The 27,680-nt window shown below is 38.4% G+C and overlaps 3 protein-coding genes across 4 annotated transcripts in view; all 3 read right to left on the reverse strand.

The window, feature by feature from the left end:
- LOC116019111 (nuclear-pore anchor) overlaps positions 1 to 11,457 on the reverse strand; it is an 18,648-nt gene extending 7,191 nt beyond the window's left edge. The window contains exons 1-33 of one of the 2 annotated variants that reach the window (XM_031259207.1): positions 11,045 to 11,457; positions 10,778 to 10,924; positions 10,552 to 10,650; positions 10,090 to 10,218; positions 9,907 to 9,999; positions 9,748 to 9,813; positions 8,833 to 8,922; positions 8,555 to 8,632; positions 8,081 to 8,184; positions 6,989 to 7,109; positions 6,698 to 6,790; positions 6,393 to 6,441; positions 6,009 to 6,112; positions 5,829 to 5,897; positions 5,174 to 5,293; positions 4,973 to 5,077; positions 4,768 to 4,881; positions 4,583 to 4,661; positions 4,064 to 4,107; positions 3,908 to 3,981; positions 3,535 to 3,637; positions 3,278 to 3,412; positions 3,107 to 3,205; positions 2,941 to 2,982; positions 2,801 to 2,854; positions 2,406 to 2,585; positions 2,242 to 2,289; positions 2,008 to 2,055; positions 1,511 to 1,594; positions 1,367 to 1,441; positions 807 to 991; positions 621 to 723; positions 297 to 413 (exon numbers count right to left, since the gene is read on the reverse strand). In XM_031259207.1, the coding sequence (XP_031115067.1) occupies positions 297 to 413; positions 621 to 723; positions 807 to 991; positions 1,367 to 1,441; positions 1,511 to 1,594; positions 2,008 to 2,055; positions 2,242 to 2,289; positions 2,406 to 2,585; positions 2,801 to 2,854; positions 2,941 to 2,982; positions 3,107 to 3,205; positions 3,278 to 3,412; positions 3,535 to 3,637; positions 3,908 to 3,981; positions 4,064 to 4,107; positions 4,583 to 4,661; positions 4,768 to 4,881; positions 4,973 to 5,077; positions 5,174 to 5,293; positions 5,829 to 5,897; positions 6,009 to 6,112; positions 6,393 to 6,441; positions 6,698 to 6,790; positions 6,989 to 7,109; positions 8,081 to 8,184; positions 8,555 to 8,632; positions 8,833 to 8,922; positions 9,748 to 9,813; positions 9,907 to 9,999; positions 10,090 to 10,218; positions 10,552 to 10,650; positions 10,778 to 10,924; positions 11,045 to 11,350 (3,357 nt within the window). In that variant the 5' untranslated portion in view covers positions 11,351 to 11,457. Of the gene's footprint in view, positions 1 to 296; positions 414 to 620; positions 724 to 806; positions 992 to 1,366; positions 1,442 to 1,510; positions 1,598 to 2,007; positions 2,056 to 2,241; positions 2,290 to 2,405; positions 2,586 to 2,800; positions 2,855 to 2,940; positions 2,983 to 3,106; positions 3,206 to 3,277; positions 3,413 to 3,534; positions 3,638 to 3,907; positions 3,982 to 4,063; positions 4,108 to 4,582; positions 4,662 to 4,767; positions 4,882 to 4,972; positions 5,078 to 5,173; positions 5,294 to 5,828; positions 5,898 to 6,008; positions 6,113 to 6,392; positions 6,442 to 6,697; positions 6,791 to 6,988; positions 7,110 to 8,080; positions 8,185 to 8,554; positions 8,633 to 8,832; positions 8,923 to 9,747; positions 9,814 to 9,906; positions 10,000 to 10,089; positions 10,219 to 10,551; positions 10,651 to 10,777; positions 10,925 to 11,044 lie in introns of both variants that reach the window. The other variant, XM_031259206.1, reaches the window with a different exon arrangement.
- A 1,179-nt stretch (positions 11,458 to 12,636) lies between these two features.
- On the reverse strand, positions 12,637 to 15,841 carry LOC116019135. The gene is made up of 2 exons (XM_031259252.1): positions 13,406 to 15,841; positions 12,637 to 13,295 (listed from the first exon to the last, which is right to left on the reverse strand). The coding sequence occupies exon 1, from the start codon at positions 14,674 to 14,676 to the stop codon at positions 13,897 to 13,899; it is 780 nt and encodes a 259-aa protein (XP_031115112.1). The 5' UTR covers positions 14,677 to 15,841; the 3' UTR covers positions 12,637 to 13,295; positions 13,406 to 13,896.
- A 2,571-nt stretch (positions 15,842 to 18,412) lies between these two features.
- Positions 18,413 to 21,130, reverse strand: LOC116019118 (serine/threonine-protein kinase AGC1-7). The gene is made up of 4 exons (XM_031259221.1): positions 21,014 to 21,130; positions 20,627 to 20,707; positions 19,493 to 20,246; positions 18,413 to 19,298 (listed from the first exon to the last, which is right to left on the reverse strand). The coding sequence occupies exons 3-4, from the start codon at positions 20,239 to 20,241 to the stop codon at positions 18,413 to 18,415; spliced, it is 1,635 nt and encodes a 544-aa protein (XP_031115081.1). The 5' UTR covers positions 20,242 to 20,246; positions 20,627 to 20,707; positions 21,014 to 21,130.
- Positions 21,131 to 27,680: the final 6,550 nt, after the last annotated feature.

A 27,680-nucleotide genomic window follows, 5' to 3' on the forward strand; every position in this document is an offset into this window, starting at 1 on the left:
ATCACACACACACACACAAAAACATGAAAAATTAACGAATAAAGGCATATAAGAAACCACAGCAAACATTTACACCACTACACCAAATTGAATGACCAAAAATGAAGTCATGAAAATTAAAATTTTGCTGGATATGAATCCCCTTGGTCTACAAAGTCAAATCTTATAGAAGTGCAGATTTGTTATCTATTAAAAAGTGATATACATATCCAGCCCATAGACTCGGGTCATTCCCTGAACAAATGGAAAATCAAGAAAGGCCTGCATAAAGAATTTGATTATAGACAAATATTTACATTTTCAGATTTTAGTGCATCTGACATCTTATGTAGCTTAGATGTTTCTTCTTGCAGCGAAGCCAAAGCTTGAGATGTTCTTGTCAACTCTTGAATAGTTTCCGACTGCAGAATTACCTAAAACAAACAAACTGCCATAAGACCATAAAACACATACATTTTATTTCTTATCAAAAAACCCAACATACAAAAGGATTTGATGATAGAAAATTTAAAGAAGCATGATTTAGTGGATATATACTAAGGTCCAAGAATAAGGTCAAGATAATAAGCAACAGCATGCTTGGAAATTGCCAAAAATGCAAACAAGGCACTTGAGCAAACCTGTCTTTCATAATTAGCTTGAGCAGCTTGCCACCTTTGGTGCTCTTTCTCCAAATCATCTTTCAATGAAGAAATTTGTATCTCCATGACTCCAATTTGGGACCTATCAAAATATATGAAAGAATTTTGACTGCAAATCCAATTGAATTGACAATTCACAATATTTAATAATTAAAAGATGCTAACATCTTTAAACAACAATCTTCTTTAAGATGGGCAATTTCAGAAAAGGCAGCTGCGAGTTCCTCGTCTTTTCCAGCATTTGCAGAAGCAGCCTCCTTAGTCCTCAAGTCACATTCACCTTCAAGTTCCTTAGCCCGCTTTCTAAGCAATAAAATTTCCTCTTCAAGAGAATTCTTCATGTTATCAGCCTGGTGAATATATGAAGTGAAAGAAAAGAATTCATGAGGGGCAATTGCACTGTGAACTCTACAAATATCAGCATTTCATTATTTCACTTGCTTCCATTAATGATGCAAAAATTAGAAAATTAAAGAATTTTATACACGAGTTTCAACTTAGAGGTGCCATTAGTTTCTTCTATGTTAAACTCATGGAAGACGAGTTGATTGGAAAAAATTAATGAGAGGTTTAATAGAGAGATCCCATTAATTTCTTCCATGTCAAGACCTGGAAAGTAAAAATTCTATAAAAGATCTCGCTGAAATTCTTTAATATGCATTCTACTGTTTTGGTGATTCACCCAAAATCTTCATTTTCAGTGGAATATATGAAATTGCAAATACCTCAACTTTGAAGTTCTCATGAGCCTGTTCCATCTGTTTCAATGCCTCTTCATTTGCCTGAGCAATGCTTTTATACTGCAATAACAGCGGAATTTAAGCAATGAAGTAATACAAAAAGCAAATTAAATAACATAGAATACACACCTGCAGCATATGATCCTTGCAAAACTTTACTTCTTCTCTCAAATTTTTTATTTCCTCTTGGGCAGTACACAGGTCCGCAACAATCTTCTTTTTTTTTTCAATTACACATGTTAAAAGGTTTCAAACAAATGAGTTATTCTTGAAGCCAAAAAAAGAATATAAATATAGTATTACATATTTCCCTGTCTTTGAAAGATAAGTCAACTCCACAGTAAGAAGAAGCCATAATTTCGATATGTGATACTGCTACATATAATCAAACATGTTGAAACTATGAACATAAGATATTATAAACCCCCAACCCAACACACACCCAAATGCATGTTTAATAGCTAACTGGACAAGTGCATGTTACAATTAATCTATTATCAGAAAAGATATAGTCAGATAGATAACTGTTATCAACTTACACCCCATCATTGTTAATATCTCATATGATAAACCACCGTAAAGAAAGAACCACTCAAAAGGCACAGACATGCAGTTGGTGTCATTACCTCACTAGAAGAGGATGAAGGACCACTTCCACCATCTATGTCAGAGATCTGCAATACAAAACATGTCTTCAATCTTCTATTCCAGAAAACAATGACACTCAATAACTTACAGATAAAGCCTCTATAGATATGAGAATACATAGGAAGTAAAACTGGCAAGCAGAGGCACAAAAATAAATAAATAAATCATCATATGAAGAATAACACAACTAGTCCAAGCGGTACTAAAATTACCTTAGTATGTGAAGACTGCAATTTTTCTTCCAAACCAGCAGCCCGTGCCTGGATAAAGGAATAGCATTAGTGTCACAACTTAAGAAATGTCAGTGATAAACAGCAGGGACAAATAATTATTTTGAACATATGAGATAGGCAAGAGCAATCATCATTAGATAAACCTCTGCAACAGCAGCCCTAGACTCAACCATAGATAGGGAATGCAAGGAGTTTGCCAATTCCTTTCCCATTTCTTCAACTTGTCTCAGTGCACTCTTCAAATCATTTTCCCGCACAAGTGTAAGATTTCGGACATTATTACGCTCTTCTTGCAACTCTTTCTTAGCTTCAGCCCATTCTTTCTGCATTATTTACCAAAATAAAATAATATGCTAAGAGATACGCAAATAATAGATATGCTAAGAGATATGCAAATAATTATTGACAACTTTTCCAAACAGAACAGAATTTTTCTACATACAACTATACAAGGCACTTAACTCAAGCTATCATCTCTCCCATTATTCTGTGTTTAATTTTTCATCTGTTGGTTATGTTGATTATCAGAATAGCATACCTCAATGTGCTTAATATATTCCTCTTGCTTTCTCCTCTCAGCACCCCTAGCCTCCTGCCATAGCAAAAAGTAAATGTTACTTTCATAATCTTACAATTGCCAACCTAAAAACTACAACAGCATCACAAATAAAAGACAACCTCACGAACTTCCTCAGTGCTTTGAATAGTATCTAAACTGGCCTGCAGATAACCACATTTAGTCACCAAATGATCACAAAGTCCAACTGCTACACCACCTCCCCACCCCCCCAAAGAAAAATCAAGAAGGGTCAAAAAATAGGAGTTAATAAAACAAAAACTGAACCTGCAAACGGTGAACCCTCTCAGATAAACTACGAACTTCATCAGACGCTCTCTTTTCTGAACGAACCAAAATTTCCTTCTCGTGCTTAAGAATTGAAACCTGTGTAGGAAAAAAAAAAAGGTTAATCTAACCATGACATTATGTTTCCATGGTAAGTTCCAAAAATCTCACCTCCATTTTTAACTTTCTTGAAAGCTCCTCAGCAGCAGTACATGACTCAGAGTTTTCACGCAGCTTCTTTTGGTAGTCAACAATCAACTGTGAGAACTCCACATTCCTTGAAAGGACAGCATTGTGTTCCTCTCTCTAATATGTAAAAATATGTTAAAAGGTTAAAACAGCACCTTAAACCTTATTCAGAAACCAGTACTGTCAAAATCCCTAGAAGCGGAAATAAAGTAGGACACATTAAAGGAAAAAGATCTCACCAGGTGTTCAAATTCTTTCAGAAATCTATCAAGTTTCCCCTGTGCAAATTGTGCTTCCAAAGCTGATTTGTCACGCTCTGATCGTAAAGATATTACTTCAGTCCTAATAGGAAAACAAAGATATAACTATATAAGCAGCAACTTTTAAATAGTAGAATATAGCAGATGATGATAAGTATGGCTAAAAATCAAAATTTGAGTGCTTGCAAAATTCAATGGATGAATACAAGTATACAACAACATAAATAACAATTATCAAATTGATGACCTCTTTCTCCTAAGCCTCAACATCACCATCAGTACACACTACAAACAATGTAAAACCCTATCACTAAAAGAAACTGAAATACAAATTAAAAAGCAAGTTGTATACCGTAATTTCACCAGTTCATCTTCAATGCACTTAAGACGCTCTAGTCTATGCTCTTGTGCCTTCTGTGACACCCCCTGCATGCTTACACCAAATCCTGAGTGTTTTTCCAGTAAGTAATAAAATCTTAAATATTTGGTCTTATCAAATTTCTCATACCTGGGACGATTCAGTCAAAATCATTGTTTCTGTCCTTTGATCCTCTATAACAAATAAAATAGATTTTACTTACTGTCATGACATGAAACTAGCAACCCCATAAAGGAGAACAATCTATGAACCTCAGGAAATGGCAAGTAACTATACCACTTAAAAGAGAAGTAACTAAGGGAATAAATGTAAATTTTTATATTGAATGAAAGTCCTACTTCCAGCATTTATAAATGTCACAAATAAAAGATACTACTTTGTATTATGTATTTATGTCAAATCATGCACATGGTTTTCAATTCACCTAATCAGAATATAAAGCATGCCAACTCACTCATGTGTTTCTCAATTCAGTAAATATGAATGTAAAGCACCCATTGAAAGGTTTGAGTTCCACAAAAACAAAAATTGCTATTCAATTGAAAATGATCAAGAAAATTCAGCTAGCAATATAAACCCTATTGGGGCAGATTGTGAAATATAATCCAAGCCAGGGAATATAAAAGACTGCTTGCGAATGGAGAAAACCTGTTGAATCTTGTGGAGATTTCCTATCAGAAGTGCGAAGCCTATGTTCCTCTTCATATAACTTTTTGTACATTGCCACCTAATTTTAAGAAAGTATTAAAGAATCAAATAAGTCAAATAAGAAAAGAAAGAAAGCAATGACGCTAGAAACTACTTCAGCAAATTTAATCCCTTAACAAGCTTACAGATGTATGAAGTGACTCAACCATACGCCCTTGCTCATCAGCTCTTGCTAAAATTGCATTTACTTTGGACGAAGCATCATCAATTTGTTTCTGAAGCTCTTTTTCAAACTTATCCTGAAAGTCACAACAACCTGTAAGCAGAATATCTTAAAGTCTACCAAGTTTACAATTCCATTTAATATTGTATGAAAAAGTTTTTAAACACCTTCCACTCTAATTCTCTGGTTTCAATCTGACAAGTAAGGTTGCGAACAAGACTCCGTAATTGGGCATTCTGTTCAACTAATCCACTTATATCCTTGAAGCTCAACTGAAAGGTATTGATTCAAGCACATATATAAAATAAAATATGAATTTTCAAACAATAGGACTTTGGGCTTACATACTACTTTAAGAAAACACATACCAGACTTTCAGCATTATCAGCATCACTTTCAGCAATAGCCATATTCTCATAGACACTTTTATGCTCCACTGACCCACACCGGAGTTGTATATCACGGCACTCCTTCAAAAGCAAAGTAACCTACAAAAAGAGTAGCAAAATGAAAACTTTTTAAGAGCGTTCTAAAACAAGAAGGGGCCATCTTTTGTGAGATGAATAAACTGTCTCACATCAATGAGATCACTTGGGCAATTCTGTATCCTACACAGATTGAGCATAAAATTTCTGAAAAAAGACCAGGTATGATAAAAAAGAAAAAGCCATTGTGTATCAGTTCATTAAACATAGGCAGGCAATCCAGAAGAGGGATGAGCTCCTATGGTGAGATGATAAACAGTACTCAATCCAATAAACCTAAAACATTATATCCATCCCTACACTAGGATTTTCAGTAGAGGTTACACAAAGGAAAATATTTCAAGCAAAAGACTACAGAATCGAGCATCAATAATTATGACCATAAAGGCCAAAAAAAAAAAGGCCTCCATAAAATGCATATACTAATATTTAAGAATATTAAGAAAAGAGTTCCTAGTTCCCAAATTTACTCTGAAAACTATAATACAAAACAAGACTATAAAAACGACCCAGAAAAATATTTTCCTGTAAATCAAACCTGCTTTTGGAGGTCAAGATTCTCTCTCTGAGCTACTACGTAGTCACGCTCACATCTTCGCAAATCAGCCTAAGAAAAATTAAATATCATACACAAGGACCAAGCAAAAAATTTTATAATTTATATATATATATTACTTAAAGAATAAATAAAAAAAAGACAAGGGAAAAAGGGAAAAACCTTTAAATCTTCAATTTTACTCTCTAAAGTGGCTTTTTCAGAAAGAGAATGCTTCAGCTTTTCATCTAGTGCAGAGTATCCCTCCACCAACCTTTCATGCTCCTCTGCAAATAATAAAACATAAGTGCAGTGTTGGAAAACCCTAAACAAGTTGTCTTAACTTAAAATCACAGTTCACGCATATTGTATCCTTCCCTTCCAAGTCTGCAATGTCACAGCTCAACATATGAATCAAAAAATTCATGTAATTAATGAAATTTACCAAAAATTCCAGCTAATTTTGAAGTTCATTGTTAGTTACAGATAGATTTGAGCTCTAAGTCATGTGATAGAATGAGATAGAGGAGCATCATCTCTTACTAGGGAACCAGAAAAATCAAATACCTCGTTCATCCAATATGATTCCAGCTTTCTCCTCAATTTCATGAAGTACCTGAAATCAACATATACATCCATTTAATCCAAATTTATACTCCAACTCCAAGCAAACAAACATATTTTACTTTGAACAGAGTGGTATCAAGATAAAAGGAAAATTTAATTAAGATAGTGGAATACCCAAAAATTCAGTATATGAGCATGTAATTTTGAGCAATGGTATGCTCTAAAAATGTTATTAACATGACATTTATATAAAAAAACATTATGATTAACAATACATAAGCAGTACAGAGTTCAACAACATATACCCGCTCCAAGATAGCTTGAGATTGTTTTCTCCCAAGTTGCTCATGACGCAATGCATCAACAGCTTCCTGATATTTCGTGTAAATCTTGACCAGCTTAAGAAATTGAACGAAAATTCCTTGAGTTAGGAGGTTGCAAGAACAGAAACGTGAAAAATTACTGGACTTAATTCAGTTTGTCAAAAAGGAATCTGGATTTTGTTAACTTCTAGGTTAGGGTGCATAAACAAGGAGAAGAATTCCAAGAGAAGCATTGAACAAAATAATAAGAATAGATGTATTAACAGAACTCACACTCCAACCATCACGAAGAAGTGATGCAGCCAATGCTGTTCCTGAAACACCAGCTGGAATACTAGGTACAAGCCAGCGATCATCTTCAATCATCTCGGTTGATGGAACTGAGGGCACAAACCTGCCATTATTCAATATTTTGAAACCAAACAGTAAGGACCAATCAAATGCACATAAATGTATTAGCAAATACCAGACATTCGCTGACATTTAACTATTCTTTATTTGATAACATTTTCCCTAAGTTGTCCTAATGAGAAAGGTAGAAAGGGAAATTTGCAACCACAATCATCTTAAGTGGAACTAGACTAATGGCACTAACTGGAAGATAAGTACTAGTCTAGTACAGCTCCTTTGTTGGTAATTTGGTGATTTTGGCTGGGGAGGAGCAAGATGGCATAGCTGCTGGGGATTCCCTACAAAAATTGATTAAATAGATACCAAGAAATTGTAATTAGTAGGTGGTTCTTGAAACTACCAACCTCCATCAGGGCCCCCACAAATGCTCTCTTTTTTCTCTCCAGCCACAAAAACCAAAACAAGAAAGCAAGAATAACGTGCTTCATATACAATAGATGCCATTTGTATCGTTCTGTCTCCTTAACAAAATGGTTTAAGTTGATACCAAGAGATTGTAATTACAAATCTTCCATCTAAAAGTCTTCCTCCATGATCATCTTTAGTCTTATGGGTGTGTTACCTATAACTACTCAAACAACATATAGTGAAATATAGTCAGAGTTGGCTACATTTCTATTAGGCACTAAAACCAATCTACAATTGAGCTAGCAAATCTCTCTTTAGTTCCATCTCAAACGAGAGTGTATTTTTCTAAAGAGTATCAAATACAAATATGATCATAAGCTCCAATTTGGATGCTCATTCAAAAATAAGGAGCACATTTTAACCTGTTTTTTGTGCAAATCAAATTGCACAAGGATTTTTTTTAAAATACTTCATCAAACATTTTACATGCAAACACTGGCAGCGTGGATGATATAGGAATGAAAAATGAATCTTTAACAACAAAGATTGGAGAAATGATGGACTGACTAAGTAACCAATGATTTAGAAAGGGTAAAGCAGACTTACAATTCTGTACTTAAACTACTCAGAGGCATTGTTTTACTCTCTACCTTGCTTTTTTCCAACTCTGCTTCACAAGTTGCAAGTTTTTCCTTTAAAGATGCAAGTGCCTACTCCATCCAGACAAATAAAACTGAAGTTAAGAAATGACAGAAATAGTACCTTAGCAGCTTTTATTCTATACATTTAAATCTTAGTATGCCTTTGCCTTTCTTGATTTTTTGTTTCCCTATTCTTCTAAAATATGCATGGTGAAAATTAGCATCTTCATGTGAGAGCCCTGCCACCCAATTTTTAATACCAATCTAAATATTGTTACCCTTATAGCAGAAAAATCCAAACAATTCATTGTGAGTGTTTCACTTATCACTTAGTATACTAAATAAAACTGAGGAAAACAAGTATTTATGCTGGAAAATTAGGAATCATCTTATCAATCACCAGTCATGTTAAAAATGCCCTTTGTAAGACATGGCATACCTCTTCTAATTCTTTCCTTGTTGAAACTTCCTTCTCAAGCTTCTCTTTATAGTCAGTTTCAATTTGGTTTGAATGAGCCTAATTAACAATAGCAGAAATAGCCAATTATATTAGAAAAGGTCTCATGTAAAGCAAAACAAATGTGAAGGATAGCACTAATATAATAAACAAACACAAGTTAACTGGTCTCATTAGACCCGTAGGAAGGCATCGCAAAGCCAATCATCTTGCTTCTACTATGAGTTTCATTTAAATAACCAACTGCAAAGCAAACTCACTTCCAATGCCTTAATCACGCCCTCAAGTTCCCCTGCCTTTTTAGACCACTCCTCCGAGCTCTCTTTATATAGTTCCACAAGCTTGTTTAACTACATGAATTAGGAATGTTAGGTACAGATGCAAATATGATCTCTTTATTGTAAAACGATGAGTGCTGCATAACCCTTATCTAACACTAGAAGAAAATTCATAAATCATACTTCTCATAAAACAGCCAAACAGGGTTGAGCCAAGTAATAGGATGCATAAACATGCCCTGATTTAGTAAACAGATTTTGCATATATATTCAGCATATTTGAGTACTTTACTGAGTTAATAACAAGCCAATTCATATCCCTATTAGGAGACAAGAAACAAACCACAATCAAAGAACAGAGTGAAAAGAATCTATAATTCAGATAAAACTACTTCTCTCCAGGTGGCATTACAATTGTTGCATTGTATCTGTTTGATTGATATCTTTACAACTCTATCTATACATACCAACATTTTACAATAAGAAGGCTGCACCCACTGATCCCTGTTGTCAAAATATTAACTAAAGAGGGAAATGAGTCTATGACAAGGCAAGCTACACGCCTACATTATATAAAGAAAACTTTCAGCGGACAACTACAATAGCTTCTAGTCTAGCTGTAATAGACGAGAAGGTGGTTTAATTGAATGTTTAATAAACCAAAAAAAGTGCAGGTATTAAGACTGGGGAAAAAAACATTTAATGCATTTCCTATCTGAGGTCCTGAGGATGATTAAGAGCTACATGCATCAGTATTTATGCCAAGAAAAAATGTGTGGCCACAGAAGCATATTCTAAAGCTCTGTGTTCACCAGCTAAATGCTTTTTTTTGTGAATTAATTACTTTACTCATGAACTTAAGTATAAAAGAGGATAGAAAAAATAGAAAACACTTACAGTAGAAATCTCAGCAGATGATTGTTCCTCTGTCCTAGAAGCTGCATCCTTTGATGATAACAGCTCCTTCAATTATATAATGAAGATTAAAAAAAAATATTAGGAAACAAATGGATCAACCAGGAAAATAAATAACATAATGGAAACTAACAGACAAACCTGCTCCAAGGATGCCAACTTCAACTCCAGCTCCCTTACTCTGTCCTTGTACCATGTCAAAGATCTAGAACTTTCACTGAACTTCCTCTCTACCTGAATTTGTCAATACATTCATCAGTGATGTTGTGTGGGTGAATCAAAGAATAAATAGTAGGCATGACATGCTCTTCAATACCAACTTACATCAGAAAGTTTAACAGACATGTCTGCCTCAAGTTTGGAATGAGTTTTACGAAGGTTTATGAGATCATTGACTTTGGTAGTTAACTCGTCATTAAGCCATGTGTGATGCCTCTCAATTAGTTCCTTCTCCTGCTTGAATCCAGGGCGAAAACAGAAATTCAAGAATTTCATAAATGCATCAAGAATCAAAGCAGGGAATGGGTAAGAAACACCAGCAAGCAGTGTATAGGAAGTAAAAATGATACTCCATAATAGTTATTTTCATTGAGAAGAACAGGATATCTGGGTAAACAGGACAAAGTATAAATATTACCATCTTTTAATCGTTTATGAAAAAAGAAATTATCATTAGAGAAATAAACATCCTGAAAAGACTGACAAATGTTCAGCAGATCCTCAGTTAAAAGCCAGATGGGATGACATGTAAGCGACAGCTAAGAGACTAACTATCACTGTATGTACCTGCAGAAGCTGTGAACAGGAAGCTTGAGAGCGAGCTAATTCAGACTCCAAGTCACTTAATCGTGCTTCCTTTGATGCAGTATTATCAGATAAAGTGACCTTCAAGCAATCATATTCATAAAATGAATACACTAACAATTATTACAGTACAGAAATTCAATTATAGACAGATGGGATACAAAATATGTAGATAGGGTGGTAGTAATCAGAGAGGTACTGTACATACTATCTTATCGAGATAGCTTTTGATGGTGGCATTTTTCTCACTGATCTCTAAATCCTTGTTCTCCAACAATTCCATCAATTGCCTTTTCGATTTATGAAGCTCGGATACCTCTGTAGACAAGCGTTCAATCTCCCCATCCTTGCCAGTCTTATATGGTCCGGGAAAAGTAAGAAAATATGTCATTAAAAGCAAATTTCAATGATAACTATGACAAAAGTAAATAAATAATTACGGAGAAAAAGAAGGAACATGGATAGTATTGTATACAGAAAGGAGGTGAAGCTGGTGCTTGTCGGCTTGGAGTTGAGCAAGTTCGGAGAGGCGTTGATCGAGAGAAGAGTTGAGTTGGGATTGCTGAGATTGGAGAGCGGAGAATTCAGAAGAGAGAGAAACGTATTTCTGCTCGAGTAGGGAGCAGGTCTGTTCGGCGGTGATAGAGGCGGCATCAGCCTGAGCCTTCACCGTCTCCAGTTGGTTGTATAGCTGCCTGATGAATGCATCTGCCTTCTCCGCAACCAAAATTGGGTCGTGAGAGCAACGCTCGAATTCCTCATCCGTCAGGAACAGAGGCATTTCCTTCCCTGATTTTTCTTGTCTTTCTTCTTTGTCCTCCTTCCCCTATTATGTATTCTCTATCTCTGTAGTTGTAATTCTTTCCAAACCCTAACCTGAAAAACCATGGTGAGGCCGGCATTTATGGGTGTCACTGTTATTTTTTAATTTCTTTTGTATTCACGAAAATTTTTTCTAAAATTGAGTCAATATCTCATTTGGTCCATTGACTATGTATATTTGCTTAATTTTGTCCTTGACTTTAAAAGTTACTTATTTTGGTCTTTTGATTATTAATTGAATATATTGTCATTTTTGTCCATTGATTATTGAGATCTTGTTAATTGCTAGACATAATTTTTAAAAATGTTAATTCCGTACCTTAATTATGCATTTTTATCAATATTGGTCATGCCGATCAAATATAACTGAAATAAATTAAGTGACCATTTATTCTTAAATGGAAGGGGCAAAAATGTCATTCCATGTTACTTCTGAATTGGGAAAGGTGACCATGTTCGTCTTCTTTGAGGTACAGCTGCCATGTTCCAATGAAGATGACGACAGCGAACGCGGTTTTGGAATTGGTTGTTGACGTTTCACCTTAACCGACTTTGATATGTCAGAGGAGGAAGCTAGCGCGATAAAGTTCAGCAAAACTCGAGAGCCCCGCAGCTTGAACGCCGCTCGGTCGTAAGCTAGAGCCGCTTTCTTCGGTGTTAAGTACGTGCATTCGGCGTTATCTCCACCGCGAACTTCGCCCATTGTCGTCACCTCACACCCCGGTATCTCTTCCATTCCATCGCCACAAAATCGTCCTTTGTTGCTTCCCCGTAGTGTTCCACTAACGCCGCATGATTTTCGGTGACTCCAAAGCTCAAGCTACCCGTCTCAGAAAACATAAATTTCAGCAATGAGAGGTCTAAGTGATGGAGGAACATGCTCGCTTTTCCCAATTCAGAGATAACATGGAATGACGTTTTTGCTCATTTCCATTTACACTTAATTTATGCCGATCACATTTGACAGGCAAATTGGCTGACGTGACCAAAATTGATTTAAAAAATTGCATAGTCAATGGACCAAAATGACGCTTTACTCTTATTGATTTTGTACCTAATTTAGTCATTTGTTATGAAAACTATTAAGGGTGCGTTTGGAAAGCAGGAAAATGACTTATGGAAAATGAGTTATTTTTCGGAAAATAATTTTTTTTTTTATCAAAACTCAACATTTTATTGAAATCAAAAAAGATGTTCAATACAGACGTCGGGCCCAAAAGTGACCCGAACTCACTAGTCATCACATGGCCCCAAGGGCTAGTATCATTCAAGAAAGTTCATCAACAATAAACTCATAATCTCCCATTACTCTATCTCATACATCCAAGCACAAACACATACAAAAACTTTCAATCATCTCATGCTTTCTGCCCCACACATCAGGGTGGGAACGATGTCCAAACAGCCAAACTCGTGAAAACCTCCCAGCTACCCTCTCCAAGGGGATCAACTTCCAAGGTGCAGATCTCTGCATTGTACCCCGGGAAGCCTTCAAGATCCCCTCCAAGAGCAATAGCTCTCACCTCCACCCACCCTTACACCTTCTACCATCTCCTGAGTGTACGGAGCTCCACATTTTGGCCACCAAGAGATATATAGTAGAAAGTATAAGCGGTGGCTCCCTCCCCCCACCCTCAACACTTAGGTCAATCCCCCTCATACAGAGCTCTGCATTTAACCGAGGGGGATCTTTGCAACCCTCATGCTGAGCAATGGCTTCACCACACACAATTCACCCTCCCTTCATATCATTCTTTTCCATTTTTCTTTTTCCTTTTTTCAGCATCAATTCTTCTTTTTTTTTTCTTTCAACAAAACTCCTTATTTCACCATGCAACCTTCCTCATAGACTGATCACTACTCACAAGCTCAACCATTCAAACACTCCCACATCAGTGTGTAAGCTATGCAGAAATCAAGAGATAATATCGGCTTAACACATAGCCACAATCACAAGCATTCATTAACAAATAGACATAAGGGGAGATCATCAGTTTATAATTAATGAACCTACCCTCACAAGACCACCCCCCAGTCGACATGCATACTCCTAACTCATTCATATGTATTCCTAAATATCAAACAATCATCAAACAAAGCCATGGATCAAGGCCCTCTATTTGCCTCATACATCTCTGCTGCTGCCTTACATAGACATACCAAACCCAGTTCAACTCCCTTTAAAGCATCATCACCAGGTGTCATTCTTCCAAGTTCTCCTGCTAATTTTATCCTGCAAAAATGAGCAAACAGGTTAGCCTCTCTTTTCCACACCCCTCCCCCTCTCTTTTTTTTTTCCATTACTTCTTTGTCCAGCAGACCCCACCTCTCATTCATTTTCCTCTTCCTTATTCCTTTTTCCTTTCCTCCCCCCATCACTCTCTCTTTTTTTCTCCTTTCATTTTTCCATTACACCACTCTCTCATTCATTTTTCAAACAAAGCCCTCCCTGGATCCCAAACAAACCAGCTGGGCCTTCCAGCCCAACCCATACTTCTGCACAGCCTAGACATGATCATGACCAGGCACAAAGAGAAACTGGGGCAAGCCCTCCAAAGCCAAGAGGTGAGTGAAGGACCTTGGCAGTCCCCCCCCCTTCAAGAAGCTCACATTCCCCCCCCCCCCCCACCTACAACATTCCACCACACAGTTAACCTTTTCTTTACACCTCCTTCCTGCCCCACTCCACCCTTGAGGCAGTACCTCATCACTCAAGCATTCTATGTCATTTGATCCAATCACAACCCTGTCAATTCCTTTCAAGGCACACCAATCCCAGCAATCCTTCAGCATTACCGCAATTAGCTCTTGTAGAGTAAGGTCAAACAGTTCTCCTCTAGAATATACCCCTGCTGCACATAACTGACCTCCTGAATTCCTCACAAAGTATCCACATGTATCACCCCTCATATTTGCTGCACAATTAATCTTTACATAGCCTCTAGGAGGTTTCTCCCAGCATACTGCAACAGTAATTCTTTGACACCCAAAACCCCTTGCCTTCTTCATTATCACAGTCCAGTTGGGTGGAAGGGCATCCCACTGTGGCCATCTTCTGTGTATACACTCTGCCATCCCCTTTCCCACCTTAAAAATTACATTGGCAACTGATTTCTTTCCTTTCCCATATTTACAACTAGTATATTGAGTCCACAACTCCCACATTATAACAATAGGGAGCATGTCTCTTAAAAACTTGATCAGCCTATTCTCTCTTGCCACACCTCCTTTCCACCAATCAAAGCACCTTTGCATAATTCCTCCCCCATTCCACCTCACCCCCATTGACCCAGCAAAGTAATCTCATACCTGCATTGCAACCTCCCCTTCACTAAACAAGTGCTGCAAGCTACAAAATGCAGGGGTAGAACAGCAATAACACTTAGAGACAATGTTAAAACCAAATCTCAATAATCTGTCATTTGTGGGAAGCTTCCTTTTAAACACTCTCCAAACCAAAAACTCCATCTTCCAAGGCACATGCTTAGCCCAACACTTCTTATACCACCATCTTCTCCCTTCCTCTTCCCCTTCATTTCTTCTTTTTATCAGAAACTTTTTAGCAGATATCATATTGAAATCTCTGCCAGGATAAGGCCTCCATTCTGCCTCATCCATTTTCCCTTCTTCTATTCTAACTTCCCCATCTAGTCCTTCCAATTCTTCCACATGAACCCCTAATCCTTATAAGTCCAACCTTCCATTATTTACAAAATATCTGAGCTCATCCCTAGCCTGCCCTTTCCCCTGCAGCCCCAATTTTCTAGCCAGAGCCCCCACTCCCAACCAATTATCCCACCAAACATTCACCCTCCCCTCTCCAATATTCCACACAATCTCATCCTCCACCATCTCTCTCACCTCTAACATTCTTCTCCAAATATGGGAATCTTTATACTGCCATCCTTCGCACACAGGGTGCACTCTTCTACAATATTTAGCTTTTAGGAATCTTCCCCACAGAGTATTTTGAGTTCTGAACTTCCACTACAGCTTAGCCCCTACTGCCACAATTAGATCTCTCAAGCTTCCAAAACCTACACCTCCCTCATCCACTGGTTTTGCAAGGGATTGCCATGAACTCCAATGATATATCCCCTTCCCTTCCACACTACCCCAGAAAAAGTCAGCAAATAGCTTCTCAATCTGCTTCACTGCTGCTTTGGGAGGGTCCACTGCATAAAAAATGTGTGCTGGCATTGCTTCCAGCATAGACTTAATAAGCACAGCTTTCCCCCCTGTGATAGTAGCCTGTTTTGCCATCCTTTGCACTTAGCATTAATCCTTGCTATCAAACCTGCAAACAAACAAATTCTTTTCCTCCCCACATAAATTGGGCAGCCAAGGTATGTGAAGGGAAATTCTCTATGTTGAAATTTAGTTTGAATTTAGTTTGGATGTATTCTGGAAAACTGTCTATATGTTTGGTTCATTTTCCAGAAAATGAACAAGAAAATAATTTTAAAAACAAAAAAAAATTAAGAAAAAGAAAACACAACAAATTAACAAAGAAACCACAACAAATTAACAAAAAGAAATTTAAAAAAAAAATTAAAAATTAAAATAAAAAAACTAAAACCAGTCGGCGACTGGTTTGCGAAACTAGTCGCCGACTGGAAGCGAAACCTGCAGACTGGTTTCGCGAAACTAGTCCGCGACTGGAAGCGAATCCAGTCGGACTGGTTTCGCGAAACCAGTACGCAACTGGAAGCGAAACCAGTTGGACTGGTTTCGCAAAACCAGTCCGCGAATGGAAGCGAAACCAGTCGCCGACTGGTTTCCAGTCGGCGGAAACCTGTCGGCAACGCGAAGGGGTTGATGTTCGAAAGCTAAGCAGTGAAAAGGGAAGTCATTTTCCGGAAAAAAACCCTCTTTTTCCGTTGACTACTCTCTTAATTTCCATTGACCGTATTTAATTTCCCCTTGCCAAACACCAAAAACACGAAAAATGATTTTCAGAATGCCATTTTTCTAGAAAATGACTTCCAAATTTTTATTTTTTTTTCCAGAAGTCATTTTCCGAACTTGACTTCAACAACTTTTTTGGCCAAAATGGCCACATCTATTACTTTTTAAAAGAAATATTATTATTATTATATATATTATTATTATTATCGTATATTTTAAAAAAAATAATTAAAATGTAAAATTATACAAATTAATTCATTTTCCAAAAAATGAACCAAACACACAAATATAGTTTTTCCAAAATGCAACCAAACACCGGAAATGAAATTGTTTTCCGGAAAATGACCCATTTTCCAGAAAACATTTTCCGGAAGTCATTTTCCTACTTTTCAAACACACCCCAAATCTCTGTTAGAGCTACCCCAAACGCTTGTTTTCTTTCTCTTATGCTAAATCTCTGTTAATACCCGAGTCAGCGAGTTCTGACTTTATTTTTAGTGCATATTGGCATAAATATCTGCCCTTTAAGGTCTACAGATGAGAGACGCAAGTGACACTTGCATTTCTCGTATACTATGTAAAAGTCAAAACAAAATTATTTTGCTAATACTACTGTAAACGTGCCCAAGTAGGTGGACTCCTCCTAATCCTCCCATTCCTTTGAGATTTGCTGGTTTGCAACTTCTCAAAAGTACATACTTAATTGTTTAATTTGCTTTAATTTCTTGTGAAATGGTAATCGTGACTTCTCAACTTTGTTTCTTCAATATTAGCAAGCACGAAATGTTTGCATAATTTAAACAGTACCATTTTGTTATTCAAATAGTTAAATTTTAGAATATATAGATTATAATTAATTAGATTTTAAATTAAATTATTTTGAAACTCTATTATGACAAAAATATAAATAAATTTGTAATTGCTTACCTAGTATTAAAGGAGTCTCTTAAAAACTATAGTTTCACTGGTATGGACAACGTTTGTTTGATAAGTCTATTTGGCGGGTAGTTACTGACTTTTTGTTTTATTTCTTTTATACTAAATCTCTGTTGAGACCTGAGCATGTGAGTTTTGACTTTACTTTGAGTGCATGTTACCATAAACATCTGTCCTTTAAGGTTTATATACGAGAGGCACAAGTGACACTTGCATTTCTCACTTTCTCATATACTACGTGAAACGCAAGTGCCAGTTACGTTTAACATTGAGTAATTAAAAAAAAAATTATTTTACCAAATTTCTAAAAACGCATTTGAGACTTGCATTTTTTACAAGAGACGCAAGATTCAACGGCATTTTACCTATTTTTGTGCCTGGTTTAAAATCACCCTATTATTTTAACACTATTGAAACACATGCCAATTTCAGTCAATTTCCCCTAATCCAAGTAGGTGGACAGTGAACGTGGACTCCTCCCATTCTTTAGAGATTTTGCTGGTTTGAAACTTCTCAAAATTATAAATTTAATTGTTTAATGTGCTTTCTTGTGAAATGTTAATTGTGACTTTTCAATTTTGTTTCCTTCAACATTAGGCAGCAGGAAATGTTTGCATATTTTAAATAGTACTAACTTTTTTATTCAAATAGTTAAATTTTATAACATATATATTAGAATTAATTAGATGCTAAATTAAATTATTTTAAAACTCTATTATATGTTTACCTAGTACTAAAGGAGTCTCTTAAAAACTATAGTTCCCGTACGTGGTGTTTGTAGCATACACAAGTATATAACTATAATTATACTAATTACAAAGCATTCATTATATATTGACTTGATCCAATAGTATAACTAAAAATTCACATATACATATAAATTACTATTTAAACAAACCACATATGCAAAAAGTGCAATGTAATTATAACTTTCCTTTCCTCAAATGAATTCGTAGAGATATTGCATTATGAATTTTCCATTATAAATTTACTGTTTCACACAACTCCCTCGGAGGGGAAGATTTAAAATTAAAATAACAAAAGTAAAATGTATGTATGTATATATAACTGGATGGCATCTTGATCACTTTTTACAAAACCAAATTAATTATTTGTCTACTTATGCATGTACGTAGTAGGTTGTAATTAAATTATTGAAGATATGAGGACTTGATAATTAAAAGTACTCGAAATCAATATATGAAGAAGAATCGGTGGTACTAGAACTATTCATGTCTGTATCGCTTCCGATTTCAGCCATCTTCTTGTCTGTGGAATGAGTTGTCTCCTTGGTAGCAAATTGTGAGAAGTCTACAGGTTCGGGTACGTAGGGAGGAAGTGCGCTTCTTACTAAAGCCCAATTTACGCCCTCAAAAAAGGGATGCTGTTTTATTTCTGTTGCACCTCTCTTGTATGCAATTCTCTTGTGTGGCTCCTTCACCAAGAGCCCCCTTATCAGATCACGTGCCACAAAGCTTACTTGTGGACTTTCCGGAAATCTTAAAGGTTGTCCAACTACGTTAAACAGAGTGGCACGATTTCCAGATCCTTTGAAAGGGGTGGTCCCATGTAAAAGCTCGTACAAGAATATTCCAAATGTCCACCAGTCCACTGCACTCCCATGACCCTCTCCGCGAATGATCTCTGGAGCTAAGTATTCGTGAGTGCCAACAAAGGACATTGAGCGTACGTTGGTTGGCTCTGCCATAAATTCAGGAAGTGCTCCCCCAACAAATAGCCCAAAATCCGATTTGGACTTGCGGTTCTTTTTGCTAGGAAGGATGCGTGGGAAAAATGTGGATGGCTGTATGCACCCCTGCACAGCATTCTCATCATCCAAAATGCCACTGCCACTACTACTGGCACTACCGCCGTTTGCAGCATGCACAGATGACGACTTCACCAGAGTGGGATTCACAGAGCAACGAAGTGAAAGGTCAAAATCAGACAGCATAATGTGACCCTCATCTCTGACTAATACATTTTCTGGTTTTAGATCCCTATAAACGATTCCTAGCATATGCAGATATTCAAGTGCCAGCAGCACCTCTGATGCATAGAACCTGCATTCATGCAGCAAAGATGAACAAGTCAGTAACTAGCTTGATTGGATTATATTGAACTGGTCCATCATATATAATCTAGCTTGACGACTTAAATATCCTGTTTTAATTCCTTGGATAACTTTTTTTAAATGAAAAACTAAATCATTTTTACTCTCGATCTCCTAAGAACAAATTAAATATACTGGACCTACCTGGAAGCCTCCTCGCTAAAATACTTGTTGGGCTGCTTCTGCCTGAGAGTGTGAAGGTTACCTCCACTGCAGAACTCCATGACCAAGCAATAGAATTTCTCAGTCTCAAAGTAAGAATATAAGGTGGGTAAGAATGGGTGGTCAAGTAGACCAAGAATCTCCCTTTCTGTTTGAGCTCTGATTAATTTATTTCTACTTGCAAGAGACCCTTTGTCCATAACCTTCATAGCAAAGAAGGTGTTAGTCCGTCGGAGTTCAACAAGATAGACACTTCCAATGTCTCCATACCCAAGTCGTTTTAACAGCCGAAAATGGTTGAGCCCGAGAGGGGACCCTTTTGAAGAAATTGAATTAATAGCATCCCATCGAATGTCACCGCCAGTATGGGGCTTGAAGGGTGCACTAGAACTTTCTAAGCTGTCACTTCGACTGGTGTTGCCACTCCCTCGGCCATGATTAGATAGCAATTGACCCCCTTTGCCATCGGTGGTTGTCTTCATACCTCCTGCAGGAGGAGGTACTAATGTCGTCGATGATTGAGAAGTCGTCGGTGGTGAGGGGCGGGGACAAGATGTATTTGCCGGTTGGTGCAGTAGTGAGTCGGTGCCAGAGTAAATGCTAAAGTTTTCGATTTGGTCAGATTTCTTGGGGCAATTTGCTGAATTAGAAGTCGACGACATGTTTGCGCCCTTGGGAGCCAGGTCTCTCTCTCCTGGCTCGCAAGCATCTTCTGATGGCAAGTAGCTCATCTGATCTGCATCAAATTATATATAGAAGCTACGATTCCTCATACACATATATGCATGCGGCATGTAAAATTACATATATAGCTACAGCTACATCCATATATGCAACGTACGTACAAACATATGGCACTAATTCAAGCTGTCCATCAATGAATTTAAAACGTACTTGAGCTAATATTATGCAGAGTAATAATTAAAGATAAAAAGGTTTCCAATGTGCATTGCATTTTTAGATTTGTAGCGTGGGCGCACATGCATAAACAAATTAACAGGTGGTACAGTATTATTCATCAATCATATTTGAATTCATGGATAAAACAGATCAGATCTATTTTAAATCATGGAAGGTGGGAAAGAATTGAAGATGCTTGATTTTACAGGTACTGACCTGATCTTATTGGATGTGCCTACAGTATGAGGCAAGCTTAGCTAGCTAGGATGACACTGGCAGAATTCCAAAGGGTAGAACCTGAGAATGAAGAAAAGAGTTTGGTATCCATATGCATAACAGATCGAAACAAATGGTTTCATTTAATTTGTTCAGCCCTTTATGTGATTATATATGCATCAATGCATCATCTAATTGATTTTTAGGATGATGAGCAGTCTGCCAGCACCCATATTTTTATGGAATTGATTTCATGGAAATCAATAGCGTATGTAATACAATATCACATAAAGAATATAAAGAAAACATACGTGTATGTGTCCGTGCTAGCTATCTCACAATATATACATGCATAACTAATGACATTAATGTATTGCATTACATTACATTACATAGAAGACACATCCAGGATTTCCCTCGCCGTGGTAGATTGAAGCTCTTCTCGTTAATTGTATTGCAAAAAGGGGAATATGAAAAAAAAAAGATTATTGTTATTCAAATCTTGAATTGAATTGGAGTCAAAAGTTCATATAATTATGATAAACAAACACCTTACCCCTTTTTTTTTGTGTACTTGTGGAAGACAACTTCAGATGAGAGGAATGCGGGGCAAGGAGAGGAGAGTATTATATATTGCTCAACCACGATTAAAAGCTATTATTTTCTTAGTTTAGTTTTTTTCTTTTTTTAATTGAACATTTTCTTAGTATATTAATACTTTTTGCATTTCTCAGATCAAAACCAATAAAACTATCAATCAACATGTATGATGCATGTTTGTACGTAGTATTACAAATTTTTTAAAAATCCCCATAACGGACTTATTCTTCAATAAAAATGTAATATATAAAAATTGATATTCCTAGTTTTAAATTTTAATAGGGCAATTTTTACCGTAGACTATTCAAATCGGTGTTGTTTCTTTTAATGAAAAGAAACGACACTCATCCCGTTCAACTCATTATGTTATTATGATGTACTCATTTTTATTTCAGTAGAACTAAAGTACTATTTTGAGTAACTATAGTTCCATCTGCATTATACATTCATGTAGTAGAGAAGTAGAGCTGACTGATTTTGACTCGTAGATATTCTTTGTCCTCCTCCGGCGGCGGAAGAAACAAAGTGGTTCGGGGCAGAAATTATTAAGAGAAGGAAGGACCGGACGATGAGAGTTATGTGTATTGAATAACTGTTCATGATGAATACACAAGATATATACACACAATAGTAGTAACCTACTGGAACACCAACTCTAATACAATCCTAACACTCCCCCTCAAGCTCAAGGGTGGCCGGAACCACATTGAGCTTGCCACGGAGAAAAGAAAACTGAACACCTGAGAGTGGTTTGGTGAAGATGTCCGCGAGTTGATCCTTAGTTGAGATAAAATTAACCTGCACCTCCTTCTTGGAGACCTTATCACGAACAAAATGATAGTCAATTTCAACATGCTTCGTCCTAACATGGAAAACAGGATTCGCACATAGGTAGGTGGCCCCCAAGTTATCACACCACAGCGTAGGCATTGTAGACAGAGGCAGACCAAGCTCCTTCAGAAGAGAGACGAGCCATGTGACCTCTGCAGAGACATCCGGCAGAGCCTTGTATTCAGCCTCAGTCGAAGAGCGCGCCACAGTCCGCTGTTTGTGACTATCAACAACGTCTTGCTTTGGATTAAGCAAGGGAGGTGGAGTATCCTGGCTGCTGTCCGAGCGAAAGAAACCTGAGGCTTGACGCGGGCTTGGTGATCAAAGGTCAAGCGCTCGAGAGGTGGAGTAACTGGAAGCGGGGAGAAAAACCTGAGGAGAGGCGGAGTATCCTAGCTGCTGTCCGAGCGAAAGAAACCTGAGGCTTGACGCGGGCTTGGTGATCAAAGGTCAAGTGCTCGAGAGGTGGAGTAACTGGAAGCGGGGCGAAAAACCTGAGGCTTGAGGCGGGCTTGGTGATCAAAGCTCAAGCGCTCGTTATTGTACTAGAAAGGGAAGTTTTTAGTGCAATCCTTCCAGGGAGTTTCTGGAAGAAGAGTGGAAGTAGGCGGGTTGGCTGAACCACTTAAAAATCTCTCTTGCATTTACTTTCTGTTTTTATCTCTCGCTAACTTCTCGATTGCACTGCATATAATCACACCTCTCGAACTAACCCAAACTCGTGCTAACTAAAAGGGGATAACATTTCCGTTGCGCATAAAACTTTGTCTTCACCTCGTGAGGTATCGAACCTAAACATCCTAAGTTCAATACACACGAGAGGTCGAAAAGATTTGCAAAATCTTATACAAGTCTATTCACCCCCCCTCTAGACTTGTACCCCATCCCCTTGGGACCAACAATTGGTATCAGAGCAGGTTCTCTGATCGATATAAACCTTTGTTTATATTGCCTAGAGATCCTTCTTTGAAAAATCTTCTTAAATATTTTCAAAGCACGAGATAAGTTTTCAATATGGACAGCATGTTGTCGAGACATCTTCTCTTTGATCTTAGCAGGTTCGATGACTGGAAAACACGCATGCTTGCGTACTTATCAGCCCTCCATGATGAGATGGCCGAGGTTATAACTTCTGGACCAGTCAAGATCCTAATGGTTAATACTGCTGCAATTCAAACCCAAGAAACACCAAAGTACATCCCAAAACCTAGGGAAGAATGGACCAGTGATGATAGGAAGAGAAACAACCTGGACAATATTGCCAAGGATATTCTCTTCAGAGCTATAGACGAAACCATCTTCCCAAAAGTGAGGAAGTGCAAAACGGCAAAAGAGGTATGGGATACTTTGATGTTAATTGGTGAAGGTGACGAACAGGAAAAGGAAAACAAGCTCACCGTGGCCATGAAGAAGTTCGAAGACTTCAAGATGAAGCCAGGAGAGAGCATCGACAGCATGGAGTCTCGGTTCATGAAGCTCACAACCGAGATCAGTGACCTTGAAAAGGAGATCCCACAAAAGGAGCTGAACCTGAAGGTCTTACGTGGCCTCACTAAGGAGTGGGAAGTAAAGGTGATCACGATGAGAGATCACCGAGATCTGAAGGAAACCACAACAGACAAACTCTTCCGGGATCTCAAAGCCTTCGAGTTCGAGATGTTCCCAAGAGATGAGGACATTGTGGATCGACGAAACGTAGCACTTGTTGCTGAGCAACCATCCACATCTTCAAGGTCAGACTCTAATCCTATGAATGTTATGTCTGACGAACAGTTTGCTCTCTTTGTGAGAAAGTTCAGGAAAAACATGAAGATGAACCAGGAGAGCAACAAAAGTTCACCTTCCTCCTCAAGAAGGGAAAATGAGAGATATCCATCCAGAAGGACGGAGGAGGAAAATCAGGGTCTATGCTACAACTGTAGAGGACCGGGACATTTCAAGGCCGAATGCCCTTACCCACTAGTAAGCAAGCATCAGGGCCAAGAAGGCAAGGATTCCGAGAGAATAGAGGAATCCAGGGAGAAGTCAACACAAGGTGGCTTCAAAGGATCATCAAAGACGTATCAGCGCAGGAAGGCGCTTGTTGCTGAAGAATTCGAGAGGACAATCGAAGAGTCCGAGACGTCGAGCTCCATCGAAAGCAGCAGCAGCTCANAAGGCCGAATGCCCTTACCCACTAGTAAGCAAGCATCAGGGCCAAGAAGGCAAGGATTCCAAGAGAATAGAGGAATCCAGGGAGAAGCCAACACAAGGTGGCTTCAAAGGATCATCAAAGACGTATCAGCGCAGGAAGGCGCTTGTTGCTGAAGAATTCGAGAGGACAATCGAGGAGTCCGAGACGTCGAGCTCCAGCGAAAGCAGCAGCAGCTCAGAGGATGAGAGGGGGCTCATCTGCTTATACACCGAGGAAGAGGAGAATCAATGCCTAATGGCCATTGACAACGAGGTAACCTCTACTCCTACATCTCGCTGCTCTACTTCTACCTCTCGTTGTTCTTCATTTAAAAGCGATGAGGACCCCTTCGAGATGTTGGAATCGCTCAGAAGGAACCTTAACATCGCCAATAGCACTCATGCTAGAGTGATGGATGAAAACAGCAAGCTAACTGCTGAAAGAGATATGCTTAAGAACGTCTCGAAAGAGAATTTGGAGCTGACTCTCAAAGTAAGTAAGTTAGAAGCCAAAGTAATCCTACTATCTGAAGAGTGCAAAGCTCGAGAGACGAGAGAGCTTAATCTTCGAAAGGTCATAGCATCATACACTAATTCCTCCAAAGCTATGGAGAAAATGGTGGTTGATCACAGACCTACAAGTGATAGAACCGGTCTAGGGTTCCATCAAGACCATCTCTCGAGAGATAANAGCTACTGCAACGAGAACGGAATTCATCATCAACTATCAGCTGCTCGAACACCTCAACAAAACGGGGTTGCTGAAAGAAGGAACAGAACTCTCAAAGAAGCCGCAAGGACCATGCTCTCGCAAGCCAACATATCACAAGGATTTTGGGCAGAAGCAATCAACACAGCGTGCTACACCCAAAATCGGTCCTTGATAGTAAAAGGAGTTGGAAAGACTCCATATGAGTTGTGGAATGGAAGAAAACCGAATGTAAGCCACTTCCACTCATTCGGGTGCAAATGCTATATTCACAACAATGGGAAGACTCAACGAAGAACTTTTGAAGAAAAGGCAGATGATGGAGTATTTCTGGGATACTCATCGACAAGCAAAGCACTCAGAGTCTTCAACAAGCGGAGTTTGGTGGTTGAAGAGTCCATACATGTTACCTTTGATGAAAGGGCATCAACAGATCAACCATCAAAGACAACGGAAGCTGCTGAGGAAGATCAGCCAGAGTCTATCGAGAGATCAAACTTACCTCTCGAAGACAAGCAGTCGATAGTTCGAGACGTAGCAGAACTCCAGTCAGAATCAGATGATGAAGAGTCTACCAAGAAGAAAGCGCCTGACTCAGTTGATCAAAACCAGATCATAGATGTTCAACCCATATCTCAACCTTCAATGGAAGTATCAACTGAGGAGCCGCAACCCGACCTAAGATGGCTGAGAAGTCACCCTGCTGATCAAGTGATCGGAGATGTACGTGACAGAGTTCGAACCAGATCAGCTTACAGAGAAAGCATGTTTGCTTGTTTTCTATCTCAAATAGAGCCTAAGGTGATCGATGAGGCTCTAAGCGACGCAGATATGGTGCAAGCAATGCAAGAGGAACTTCATCAGTTCGAGAGGAACGACGTTTGGGAACTAGTTCCGAGACCTCATCATCAGAATGTCATTGGTACAAAGTGGGTTTTCAGAAACAAGATGAATGAGGATGGAGTTATTGTTAGGAACAAGGCCAGACTTGTTGCCAAAGGCTACTGTCAGGAGGAAGGAATAGATTTTGATGAAACCTTCGCTCCAGTGGCACGTCTCGAAGCCATACGCATCTTTCTCGCATATGCCGCCTTCAAAGACTTTAAGGTATATCAAATGGATGTCAAGAGCGCTTTTCTGAACGGACTTCTCGAAGAAGAGGTGTACGTTGAACAACCTCCGGGTTTCTTGAAGGACGTAGGAGCTGACAAAGTATACAAGTTGAAGAAGGCACTCTACGGCTTAAAACAAGCTCCAAGAGCTTGGTACGATACCTTATCCTCTTTTCTACTTCAGTGTGGGTTCACCAAAGGCCTAGTGGACAAAACATTGTTTAGGATTAAGGATGGGGATCACATCTTATTGGTGCAAATCTATGTGGACGATATCATTTTTGGTAGCACCAATCCAGACTTGTGCGAGAAGTTCTCCAGTTTGATGAAAGGAAAGTTCGAGATGAGCATGATGGGAGAGCTCAACTACTTCCTTGGACTACAAGTGAGACAGCTTAAGGAAGGTATCTTCATCAACCAGGAGAAATACACCAAGGATCTGCTCAGGAAATACAACGTAGAAGGGAAATCCTCAGTCAAAGTACCTATGGGAACCTCTCTACGTATCGATGTCGACAGCGAAGGTCGAGAGGTCGATCAAACCACTTATCGAGGTATCATCGGATCTCTTCTTTATTTAACTACAAGTAGACCAGACATATCCTTTGCAGTAGGTGTATGTGCTAGATTTCAGGCAAGTCCTAAGGAAAGTCACCTAAATGCATCCAAAAAGATTCTTAGATATCTAAAGGGTACGCAGAGTGTTGGGCTCTGGTATTCGAAAGGTGGATCCTTCGAACTTATGGGTTACTCAGATGCGGACTTTGCCGGTTGTAAGATAGATCGAAAGAGCACATCAGGGACATGTCAGTTTCTAGGTGGAAGACTTGTCTCATGGTTTAGCAAGAAACAACATTCGATAGCTACAAGCACTGCTGAGGCAGAATATGTAGCAGCTGGAAGTTGTTGTGCTCAGATCTTATGGATGAAGCAACAGCTAATGGATTATGGTGTTGAGTGTAAGGAGGTTAAAATTATGTGTGACAATACAAGTGCTATTGCCATCACCCACAACCCAGTGTTACACTCCAGAACAAAGCATATTGATATTAAGTATCACTTCATCCGAGACCACGTTGAGAAAAAGGACATCACTTTGGAATATGTTGCAACGGAGGAGCAACTAGCAGATATTTTCACAAAAGCGTTACGTGAAAATAGATTCTCTCAACTAAGGTTAGAATTGGGAATGATAGAGTTGGATTGAATGGTCAAATCTTATCTTCTTGCATTTAGTGCCATGAACTGTTTCGCATGTGAGGGGCGGTTTCATCAACTTTATGGCAGCTTTGGAGTTACACAAGCATTGAATGGTCATTCATATTGCATCCCGTGACTCAACAGTGGTAACCCTATTGGGCTATAAATAAGAGGGTTTCTTTCAGAAGTTCATACCATCAACTTCCCATGGAGAAAAAGAAAGGAAAAGATAATGTTCCATTCTTTTATAGAGGAAAGAAACCGGCAGTCAAGTCCAAAGATTTTCAAGGAGAAAACTATCCAGAATCAACGAAGGGTGAACAGATTACGGAGCTTCCTGATAATCCAAGCAAGTATCCTATTCCCATCCAAGGTGAATGGATCCCCAAATACGAGGAGATCCACAACGATGGGATACTGGAATCGGGAG

Source organism: Ipomoea triloba, chromosome 5 (genome assembly GCF_003576645.1).
Source record: "Ipomoea triloba cultivar NCNSP0323 chromosome 5, ASM357664v1".
In the NCBI taxonomy this organism is placed as follows: domain Eukaryota; kingdom Viridiplantae; phylum Streptophyta; class Magnoliopsida; order Solanales; family Convolvulaceae; genus Ipomoea; species Ipomoea triloba.